The 11,573-nt window shown below is 52.9% G+C and overlaps 1 protein-coding gene across 2 annotated transcripts; it reads left to right on the top strand.

The window, feature by feature from the left end:
* Positions 1-2,676: 2,676 nt before the first annotated feature.
* LPCAT4 (lysophosphatidylcholine acyltransferase 4) lies at positions 2,677-10,570 on the top strand. Of its 2 annotated transcripts, XM_057544761.1 has the most exons (14): positions 2,677-3,364; positions 4,636-4,778; positions 5,115-5,335; positions 5,707-5,819; positions 5,944-6,004; positions 6,289-6,347; positions 6,546-6,580; positions 7,114-7,168; positions 7,297-7,379; positions 7,645-7,770; positions 8,103-8,235; positions 9,377-9,475; positions 9,795-9,960; positions 10,218-10,570. In XM_057544761.1, the coding sequence occupies exons 1-14, from the start codon at positions 3,251-3,253 to the stop codon at positions 10,370-10,372; spliced, it is 1,563 nt and encodes a 520-aa protein (XP_057400744.1). In that variant the 5' UTR covers positions 2,677-3,250; the 3' UTR covers positions 10,373-10,570. The 2 variants fall into 2 exon arrangements, with proteins under 2 accessions (XP_057400744.1, XP_057400745.1); XM_057544762.1 differs by lacking the exon at positions 4,636-4,778 and having other exon boundaries at positions 2,678-3,364; positions 10,218-10,569.
* Positions 10,571-11,573: the final 1,003 nt, after the last annotated feature.

Raw genomic sequence — 11,573 nt, 5'->3', positions numbered from 1 at the left:
GAAACATTCGGAGGATAAAAATAAAATGTTAATTCATACGCATTCTCATGAAGAGTGAGGAAAATTCCCAGAAGCACCTCAGCAGACTTTCCTTCAGGTCTCATTGTCCAGGATCACTCATCCATTCCAAATCATCCCCTGACCAGGAGAAAAGGATCACCTCAGATGGGTTCCATCCAACCTGGCTGCCCCTGGGACAAATGCGTGTGTGGGGCAGCTAGATACTTGAACTAAATCGGAGTTCTGTTAAGGAGGAAAGGGGAGAAGGATCAGCATGTCTACTGCAAGTCCCAGCCAAAGAGTTACTCTACAAAAAAGACAACATGTATAAAACCTCCCACCCAGCAGTCCAGCACTGGCAGAATGAATTATACCAGAGCAGCTAAAAGATGGAGGCAGAACTGTCGGTGAGAATGTAAATTGATACAGCCACTATGGAGAACAGTATGGAGTTTCCTTAAAAAACTAAAAATAGAACTACCATACGACCCAGCAATCCCACTACTAGGCATATACCCTGAGAAAACCATAATTCAAAAAGACTCATGTACCACAATGTTCATTGCAGGACTATTTACAATAGCCAGGAGATGGAAGCAACCAAAGTGTCCATCGACAGATGAATGGATAAAGAAGATGTGGCACATATATACAATGGAATATTACTCAGCCGTAAAAAGAAACGAAATTGAGTTATTTGTAGTGAGGTGGATGGACCTAGAGACTGTCATACAGAGTGAAGTAAGTCAGAAAGAGAAAAACAAATACCGTATGCTAAGGCATATATATGGAATCTAAAAAAAAAAAAAAAGTACTGATGAACCTAGTTGCAGGGCAGGAATAAAGAGGTAGACAGAGAGAATGGATTCTAGGACACGGGGTGGGAGGGTGAAGCTGGGGCGAAGTGAGAGTAGCATCGACATATATACACTACTGAATGTAAAATAGTTGGCTGGTGGGAAGCAGCTGCATAGCACAGGGAGATCGGCTAGGTGCTTTGTGATGACCTAAGGGGTAGGATAGGGAGGATGAGGGAGGCTCAAGAGGGAGGGGATATGGGAACGTGTGTATGCATATGGCTGATTCGCTTTGTTGTGCAACAGAAACTAACACAGTATTGTGAAGCAATTATACTCCAATAAAGATCTATTAAAAAAAAAAAAGATGGAGGCAGAGAGGAGACTGGCAAAAACAAAGAAACTATTGCTAATAGCAAGCACGTTTGTGGAACATTTTAACAGAAGTTAATGAAGAGATTTAAAATATTAAGAATTGGCACAAAGACTGAGATTGCTCTGTAATCAGTGATAAGAAATCGAGACAATGAAGTAAGAACCTGGCAAGGAGCAAGAACATTCCAAGAGACATAAAAGATGAACAAAACAAATGCCAGAAGAACATTAATCCAACCAGACACACTGCCTAAGGGTTTTCATCTGTTCCATAGAGAGAATTGGAAATTAGTACCAAAACTTTCTCCGCATAGTATGTGGTTATGTGTAATAGTAATTTGCATATAATTATCATTAGTCTATGGGCTTGAGTCTTAAGTTTAATAACTCCTCATGGTATGGTTATAGATAATTTATGTTAAAATATTAGAGGCATAAAAAGGAAATTATGTGTAATTATGCTTTTAATGAATTACCTTAATCAAAACAAAACGAAATTATAAAAATATTGAAACTACCCTGCAAAACCCAAGACATACAGAACGTGCCCTCCTTTAAATAGTAGGTAAAAGACATACATGTATCTAATAATCACATCGTACACCTTAAATTTACATATATGTCAATAATATCTCAAAAAAGCTGGAAAAATAAATTAAATTTTAAAATTAAAGAGCCATGGAATCTTCTCTAAAAATCTTTAAGAAATAAATCTGACTAGGATATCCTTTTATTTATCTGAGAATGCTGGCTGCTCTCTTAGGGATATAGGCAGGAACATAAGTGGGTAAATTATGGGGCAAGGAAGGAGGGAAGGGGGTCTAGATAGAAGTAAAGTGACTTCTGACTTTTGCCTGGTCCCCCTTCCAATAAAAGATTAATGGTACCCAATGACCCAATAGCCCATTGATCTGCCATTGTTCCCATTACCCTCAGGAAATGGTGACTGACAGGGATGCAGAAGAGAGAAGTAAAACAAGTTGAACTGAAGGCAGCTTCTTTCCACGAGCAATGAGGCTCTTATCTCCTTTTTGTCACTATTTCTGATTGTGCTACTGGCTGTGGATCTCAAAGTCTAGCCAATTCCCTGATCTCACCATAGCCTGACGACCAGGGTCTAACCAGTTTATGTGCTTTCTAGGACAGTTTGGAGTTTGGGGATGAGGGGTATTACTTTGTCCTCTTACACACTGGAGCGAGGGAGAGAAAGAAACAGAAAGAGAGAAAAAAGAGACTAGGAGAAGAAAGAGGGCTGCGTCCGGGGTCATCCCAGCTTTTCAGGTTCGCACTGCCCGTCCAGGCCTGGTTGAGGCCTGGTAAATGTATGACCAGCGTCTTGATGGTTGCCGGCACCTCGCGGAGTCCTCACACCAAAACAGGCAGCCCTGCCGAGCTCAGGCAGGACGCGGATGCCGAGAGCTGTTAGGCACAATACGGCCGCCAGAGGGCGCGAGCGCCTCAAGTCCACGCGCGATGGCGTCGACCCAAGCAGGAAGGAAAGGTGGTCGGCCTCCGAGAGGTGGTGGGCCCCGCCTCGGCCGCGAGCTGCCGGCCTCCGCGCACTGCGCGCCTGCCCTTCCATTCTCATCCGCAGAGGGCCCCACCCCGATCTGTGCTTGCAGGGTGACCTCGACGCCCGGGCGGAGTCCGAGGGCGTTCTCAGCTCCGCTCGCTCCTCGCCGCCCCAAACTCGCTCCGAGCCGGAGGCCTGTGGGGAGGCGCCGGCCGGGTTTTCCGAGGGGGACGCCCAGAGGGCCAGGCCCGGGGTCAGCCCGCAGGCAGGCGCCGCGCTCCAGCATCCGGCCGCCTCGTAACAATGGCCCGAGGGGCTGCGGACGCTGTGGCGGGCGCGGAGGAGCAGGGGCGCCGGGGCGCTGGAAGCCCCGCCCCTCGGCCGGCTCCCTGACAACGCGGGCCCGACCGCGCAGCCTGCTCCCCGCCCCTCGGCGCCCCGCACCAGGCGGGGCCGGGGCTAGATCGCTGCCGACGCCGCTGCTGCTGCAGCTGCAGCTGCTGCTCTGCAAAGAGGGGCCCGGGGCTGGGCTGGGGTGCCCTCCCTCCCACGTTCTCCCGCCGCTATGAGCCAGGGAAGTCCGGGGGACTGGGCCCCCCTCTATCCCACCCCCGGACCCCCGGCGCCCCCCAACCCCTTCGTGCATGAGTTACACCTCTCCCGCCTCCAGAGGGTTAAGGTAAGGTATGGGCGGGGGGCGTCGGGAGGACTCGCGGGGATAGAAAAAGGAGGCCTTTTGGAGCCTTGATACAGATGGGGATGGGGATCCGGAAAGGGGGTGGGTGAGAGGCTACGGGGCGGGAGTCAGGGGGTGCGCACGTGGGGGCGGCGGGGGGTGGTCGAGGAGTCCTGGAGAAGACGCGGACTTGGGCGATAGACAAGCTGAAGGTGTGTGAGAACTGACTAGGTGAGGATGGAGGATTGCAGGGGACCCAGGGGTAGGGGAGGTGGAGGACGCTGGAGACTGCGGATTACATCCTGCGGAGGCCGATGGGCTAGGATGGAGGTGGAGGCCACAGATAGCAGGGGTGGCGGTGTGGGTGCAGGGGCGTGCTGAGCGCTTCTAGGAGGCTCTGACTTGGAAGAGGTTTCTGGGCCCGGAGCCTGAAACCCCGTGCTCTTCCAACGACCCCTCCTTTCCACTACCCACCCCCCCACCCCCACCCCCCACGCACTGCAGCACCTCCCGCTGGGGTGGGGGGAGGGAGGTGGAGAAGGGGGTTGGCTACAGGAAGGGAGGGCCGCACCGGCCTGGGGAGGCTGGGGAGTGGTATGAGAAGGGAGCCTCCAAGGTTTCTGTTGCCTTCACCTCCCCTGAGGCCGGCTCCTGGGGCTCGGTTTGTTTACCTGCAGTCTCCCCAGGGCAGCCCATGGAGTCACCCTGGCTCCTGGCAACCCCTACCCTGTGGAGTAGGGCCGAGATATTTTCTCGCCTTTCCCCCAGTACTGGGGAAGTGCTGCTGGGCAGAACTAGAGACTGGCCTGGGTCTGAAAAGTAGACCTCTCTGTGTTTTCCAACCCTCTGCCTCCCAGACCCGAAGTGGAAAGAACTATGCACCTGGTTTCTGTTAGATGTAGGAGCTATTTATGGAAGGGGGTTGGGGGAGGAGGAACTATCTCTAGCCTACTCCACATCAGGCACAGTGCTGGGCGCTTTCACACTAGTCATCCCTGAATCCTCTTAACAGTCTTTCAATTTTGTTGGTGTGATGGGGACCAGCTGAAAGACAGGAAAGTGAGGCCCCTGATCCCATGAATCTCTTACCCTCTTTCCCTCATTGGTGTCTTCATCCCACCTTGGGTTCCAGTCCCATATCCTGGTCCCACACTACGTGTCTCCTGATATACAGGGGTGATGGCCCTCTGCTCCTGGGTCCATCCTTGTGGGAGAGGGGAAGCCTGGAGGGAGCATCTCAGCCCTGAAGTGGCCTCCTCTCCCACCCTCTGCAGTTCTGCCTCCTGGGGGCACTGCTGGCCCCCATCCGAGTGCTTCTGGCCTTTATCGTCCTCTTTCTCCTCTGGCCCTTTGCCTGGCTGCAAGTAGCTGGTCTTACTGAGGAGCAGCTTCAGGAGCCGATTACAGGATGGAGAAAGTAAGTGAGGAACCAGCCCCCAGAGACCCAGCTTCTCATTTCTCTTCCCTGCTATCCATTCTGCTCCCTCCTTAAGAAGAGGAGGAGGGAGGGTTCCGAAGCTCTCCCACCCAGCCTGGGTAGGTGAGATGAGTCAGCCAAGCTCAGTCCCTGGTACCCAGGACCTCAACTCTAAATTTTGCACCTTGATATGTCCCGAAGTAACCAGAGACTTTAGCCCCTTTGCCAGGTAATAGAGGGCAAAAGAAGGACACCTGCTTTCCTGGGTGTCTGAGTCTGGGGGGTGAGTGAAGGTCAGGATCGCTGTCGCCGCTGATGCCCAGCCTTGCCTTGCAGGACTGTGTGCCACAACGGGGTGCTGGGCCTCAGCCGCCTGCTCTTTTTCCTGCTCGGTTTCCTCCGGATTCGAGTTCGGGGCCAGCGGGCCTCTCGCCTTCAAGCTCCCGTCCTGGTTGCTGCCCCTCACTCTACTTTCTTTGACCCCATTGTTCTGCTGCCCTGTGACCTGCCCAAGGTTGTGTCTCGAGCTGAGAACCTTTCTGTTCCTGTCATTGGAGGTGAGAGATTAAGAGGGGTGAAGAGGAGAGATGACCACTGTGGGCGAAAAAGACAGGAATCAGAGACTCTGGAGAGAACTGGCCCCAAGGGGGGAGGGAGAAGTTAGAAGGGATATTGCCTGATGCTGGCAAATGAAATGCAAATTAACACCATTTGTGAAAGCAACCTCCTAGCCTTTGAGCTCTGTGCTTAGAAGAGAGCAGGGAGCTCTGCTCAGTTCCCTAAAAGGGATAACACACCATGAAAGGAGGGTCCCCAGGGCAAAGAGATAACCGGGAAGCATCTCCGACTGTTGAGGAAGGGGAGGTTGCAGGTGTTACTACCCCTGGGGAAGAACCAAGTGACTCCTTGTATCCTCTCTGGACCCCAGCCCTTCTTCGCTTCAACCAAGCCATCCTAGTATCCAGGCATGACCCGGCTTCTCGGCGCAGGGTGGTGGAGGAGGTCCGAAGGCGGGCTACCTCAGGAGGCAAGTGGCCCCAGGTGGGTAAAAGGGTCTTCAGACCTCCTCGCCTTTTATGTGCTCCTGAAGAGGCTTCTTTTTCCTCTCGTCCCCTTCCACCCACCTCATTCTGGTCTCTTGATTGTTTGTTTTTTTTTTACCCAGGTACTATTCTTTCCTGAGGGCACCTGTTCCAACAAGAAGGCTTTGCTTAAATTCAAACCAGGTGAATAAAACAGCAGTGGATGGTAGGGCTGTAGGACAAAGGAGCCCAGGATTTGGAGAGGGACTCTGGAATAACCCAAGAAGTGGAGGGGTGGGGGAGGGAGGAAGACAGGGAGCCTCCTAGCTGACACTGAAGAGTCTCCACGAGTCAGAGAAAATTATAAATGAAATGGAGCAAGGCCAGATCTCATTGTAGAGCTGAGCCAGATGCCTATACTTCATGCCCTCTAGCTACCTCCAGTCTCTAACCTCTGCCTGGGGGGTGGGGGTGGAAACGGGATTTAGGAGCCTTCATCGCAGGGGTGCCTGTGCAGCCTGTCCTCATCCGCTACCCCAACAGTCTGGTGAGTCTTAGTTCGAGAGTGGGGAGGGGGAGCACAAGTCCACCCGGGATGGGAATCAGTGAAAACCGCTTGTGCCGCCACGGGATGTGCATGTGGGGTGGGTCAGGGTCAGGGTCAGGGCCTCTGCTCCAAAAGGACTGGCCAGTTCCGGGGAAGAAAAGTCATGCCTTTCTCCCCTCCCCTCTGCTTCCCACATAGGATACCACCAGCTGGGCATGGAGGGGCCCTGGAGTGTGAGTAGTGGTGTTCCTGGGGTGAGGGTGGGAAGTGGGGTCCCACAGAATTCCTGGTGCATCTTCCACCTTCCAGACAAGGTGAATAGCCCTTCTTCGTCCTGGGACTGAGAGAACTCTCAAAAAGGGGATGCCCCTGTCCCTCTGTTTTGTTCCGATCTCCTGCTATAATCTGGAAGTGCCTTTAAGCTGTCCCACCTAATCATTCCTGCTGTAATCATAGTGACTTTTGACTTACTTTCCTAGCTTTTCTCGCTCGGTGGTCCACACCACCCGGCTTGCCTCTTTTCCTCTGCCGGTTACTCAGACCCCCTCGCCTGCACTTCTTCCCCTGGCCTAGACCTGCAGTGTTCTCTCTCTTATCCTGCCGCCTTTCTGGCCCCTCTGCCTCCCGGCTGTATACTCGTCCAGCTGACCGTATGGCTAATAGTTTATTTTTGTATCGGTGGACAGTACTTTGCCACTCCCATCCTTGGGGTGCGGGGAGCCCATAGTTAGAGATTGCTGAGCCTCTGAGGTCTCTTTTTTCATAGACTCAAAGTCCTCTGGCTCACAGCCTCTCAGCCCTGCAGCATCGTGGATGTGGAGGTATGACCCCCGTGGGCTGGGTGGAAGAGTGGGCATCTACTGACCCCGGAAGCTTTGGGGGAAGAGGGTAGAAGTGGTCACCCCTAGCTTTGAGGTCCTGGTGAGAGGTCTCTGTGTGTGTGTTTCAGTTCCTCCCTGTGTACCGCCCCAGCCCGGAGGAGAGCAGGGACCCCACCCTCTATGCCAACAACGTCCAGAGGGTTATGGCACAGTAAGTATCCCACAGGGTGTTTCCTAGAACAGATATACAGGGCAGACGAACCACAGGATGGGGAGGAGGGCTGGGGTTTTGAGGCACACATGGGGGGAGGGGAACGGCTAGGACAGGGGGAAGGGCTATTGGACAGCTGAGGTGGGGGAGGGGAGAGTGAAAGGGGCCTGATCTCTCCATAGTCGGCAGGCCAGAATCAGTAATGAACCCTCAGATGAGCATTCTGCCTCATTTCCCCTGCTTTCCATCCCTCTTCATCCTGTAGGGCCCTGGGCATTCCAGCCACCGAGTGTGAGTTTGTAGGGAGCTTGCCGGTGATTGTGGTGGGCCGGCTGAAGGTGGCATTGGAGCCGCAGCTCTGGGAACTGGGAAGGGTGCTTCGGAAGGCTGGGTAAGTGACCTTGAAGATGAGGGTATGGGCAAGAGAAAAAAAGGAGAAAAAGGAGAATGGGTAGGAGGAAGAAAAGAGTCTTTAAAAAGAAAAAAAAAAAAAAGTGGGAAGACAGAGGAATTTTTTAAAAGATAATGGGGTAAAAGGAAGGAGGAAAAAAGAAAGATATGTAATAACCCCAGTGACAAAAGTAGGAATGGCTCTCCAGGGACTGAGTCAGAGTACATCTTAGAAAAACACCACGTATACCCGTGCTGAGGCCAGGGTCCTGCTGGGTGATGTGTCCAGAAGGAAACTGAGTCAGCTCTGCACCTTCAACAATTCCCTTGTAGGCTGTCCCCTGGCTGTGTGGACACTGAGGCAGAGCCAGGCCGGAGTCGAATGATCAGCCAGGAAGAGTTTGCCAGGCAGCTACAGCTCTCTGACCCCCAGATGGTGGCTGGTGCCTTTAGCTACTTCCAGCAGGTAAAGGGGCTGGGATGCTCAGGATTTAAGTACACTGTCCGAGGGGCCGTGTGGATGGCCCATCTGGAGTCTGGGCTGGATGCTCTAGCAGCTATTGTTAGATGGACATCTTCTGAGGTCTGCTGGGAGATTCATTTTTTATATAGAGAGTGTCCAGTGCATTGAACAGCAATGTTTTACTCATTGCGGGGAAGAACAATGGAGAAATGATGGTCAATGAGGTCCATAAATTTCTGAGGCATTTTAGAGATCGGCAGAGATGGGGATCATATGACCTTGTGGGGCACTGGGGGGAGGGTTAGGTGGGAAGATGACATACAGAGGAGACAACATTGGACAGGTTAGACAGTTAAGGGTTTGAGACCCAGAAGTATCTGTAATACTTGGGCAGATTTTTAAAAAATATCCCAGAGCTTCTCTGGGGGATTCCTGAACTTTCTCAAGAATCTTGGTGAGCTGTATATTTCCTGGGATTTAACCAGGTTGTCTTGTCGAATTATAATAACCCCAGAAGGTTCATAATGTTTATGAACAACTCCCAGTGGTCCCAAGGAGTTCTTTTTGACCTAAGATGCAGACCATGGTTCTCAACATCCTCTCAGGGAACAGGGAGTGATCCAGGTGTGCTGATTCCTTGGACTGGGGCGGGCAGACCCTGAAAGGAGCTTCCCATCATAGCCTGTAGCAGAACAGAACCAAAACCCAGGTGCCCCAGTCCCACATAGATCTGACACAGCAGGTATCCTCAGGGAGTTTTTTGGTAAGAAATTATGCCAGTGGCCCCCTTTTAGTTTGTTGGACCCGTTCTCCCACATAGGCCAAGTCAAAAGAGAACCAGTTTTTCCAGCTTGGGGTCCAGAATGCCCTGATAGTATATCAGAAAGTTGATGGTAACTTCAGCATACCTGAGGGATTCCATCGTTCCTAGGAGATCCCTTTATAGGAGAGCTTTGTCACCAGGCAAACCCATGCCCTGAGAGAACTGTCCGAGATCCCGGAGAGTTCAGGGCTCACGGTTCTGAGGGAAGTGGACACAGGGGTCACCCCCAGGCCTGACGAGAAGAGGGAGGAGCTGAGATCCAGAGCAGGAAGGACATGGGGTTGGTCCCTGCATCGCCCTGGTTTCTCTTCCACCCTCCAGGATGCCAGGGGTTTGGTGGACTTCCGAGACGTGGCCCTTGCGTTGGCAGCTCTGGATGGGGGCAGGAGCCTGGAGGAGCTGACTCGCCTGGCCTTTGAGGTATCAGGGGTGGGAGGCACGTGGAGGCTGTGCTTCCCCCGCCCGGAGGCCTGTGTGGTGTGCTGTCTCCAGGTGCCTCCGGATGGTAGGCGCTCGGCGTCCCAGGGCCACACTCTCTGAACCGCAGAGCCCCAGCGTCTCTGCCGAGGCCTCGCTGGCAACGGGAAGAAGGCAGCAGCCGTGACGATTATATTCAGAAAGGGCCCAGGGGGGCAGGAGGCCTGGGCTCCACACTCTTGGAAGAGCAGAAGCCTGTCAGACGGACGTGCGGGGCGACGGCACGAGGAGAGAGCTTGACTCGCGTCCCTTTTCCTCCCAGCTCTTTGCCGAGGAGAAAGAGGAGCAAGCCGAGGGGCCCGGCCGCCTCCTATACAAAGACGGCTTCAGCACCATCCTGCACCTGCTGCTGGGCTCGCCCCACCCTGCCGCCAGGACTTTGCATGCCGAGCTGTGCCAGGCAGGAGCCCGCCAGGGCCTCTCCCTCTGTGAGTCATGGCCTCCCAGGCCCCGTGCGGGCACTGGGCTGGGAGGGAACAGGACCGGCAGCCAGCCTGGGGGAACAGGACATCCGAGGGGCAAGGCTGGGAGGAACCAGCTGGGGAGGCAGAGGATGTCAACTCGGATTTGAGACGGTGAGGCTGAGATGAGAGGGAACAGGACGTACCAGTTCTGAGAAGAGAGTTGGGGACCTCTTCCTCTCCTCCTCAGGTCTTTACTTTCCCGTCTCGCTCTTGCCGTGCAGGTGAGTTCCAGGACTTCTCCGTTCACCACCCGCTCCACGGGAAGCTCTTCGGCACCTACCTGCGCCCCTCCCAGGCACCAAACGCCTCCTCCCCAGCCAGCGCCCCTGCTCTGGCCAACGGGACCGCGCAGGCCCCCAAGCAGAAGGGCGACTGAGCACCTCGACCTCTCCGGCTCGCACCCGCCCCCAGACTCAGAGCAGCGCCAGAGGCCACCCCTGGGCCTCAAGCCCATCTCTGTCCTGCTTGACTTTTGGTTATCGTTGTTGGTTTTTTTAAGTTGGTTTTCATTTTTTGTTCGTTTGGTCTTATTTTGTAAGAAACTATTTTATATATAAATATATATCTATATCTATTTAAAAAAAAACGAAGCTCAGTCACATTGGCGGTATCACTAACTGGGAAGGAAAGGGACTAATGGTTGCAGGCCGCCCATGGGAAGATCGTGAAGGTTCTCAAGGTCAGTCCTCTTGGCCACAGCCGGATGAGTCCTCGTCACTTCCAGACGGATGGAGCATGCAAGTCTCGTATCCTCCCTCCTGTTGTCATACCCTCTAACAGGCCTCCTCGCGAACCTCTTTTCAGCTTATTCCCTCTTGTTCTGTCCTCATTAGAGGTTAAAAAATAGCTGATTACCATTCCATATTTAATAATCCTACTGAGATTGGTTTCCACCCGCCATAGTAGGGACAGAGGCCTGTGTTAGGAACTAACCGTCCTGCCTGCAGCCCAGGGGGTTTCTGCCACAGGATGAATTGGGGACATATAAGTCCCTTCTGTCCAGCTGCTTTTCAAGGAAGAAGAAAAGGCCCCCCTAAAGAAGGTGCTGTGTCTAGGCACAATTATGGAAATTAGTTAGATTTAGAAAATAGATATCTATCCCAGAAATCTGACGGATTAAAAAGAAGTGCTTTTCCATCCATGGACTTTTAAAGAGAAACAGATACTGGTAGGATATCCAAAGAAGCCCTCCCAATACCACATCCAGGCTTCTGATGAGGGAGGAATAAAGTAATCACGGGGGACCCTCAGCGCCAGGGCTTATCAGGGGGCCTAGATGAGGCTGGAAAGTCACCTGGGTCCGTCAAATCCGAGGCCGCCCTCACCTTTTTTCTTTTCAGCATCTTACCCGATCTAGATCAAAGACATGATACAAAGGGGCACACTGAAAAGCATTTTCCAACAACAAAATCTTTATTTTATTTTTTTCCCATACAACTTCCAAAGGTACTTCCCCCAACCTCTCACCAAGGGGACCCCCTCTAGCCTAGCTAGTGTGACCCCCTTTCCCACGCTTGCCACTTTTGCAGAACAACAAAACAACTTAGGACTGAGAACGAACTGTTGGTGTGCCGCCA

This window comes from Balaenoptera acutorostrata, chromosome 3, assembly GCF_949987535.1.
Source record: "Balaenoptera acutorostrata chromosome 3, mBalAcu1.1, whole genome shotgun sequence".
In the NCBI taxonomy this organism is placed as follows: domain Eukaryota; kingdom Metazoa; phylum Chordata; class Mammalia; order Artiodactyla; family Balaenopteridae; genus Balaenoptera; species Balaenoptera acutorostrata.
The sequence above is the reverse complement of the archived record's forward strand: the minus strand, read 5'-3'. Positions and strand labels throughout refer to the sequence as shown.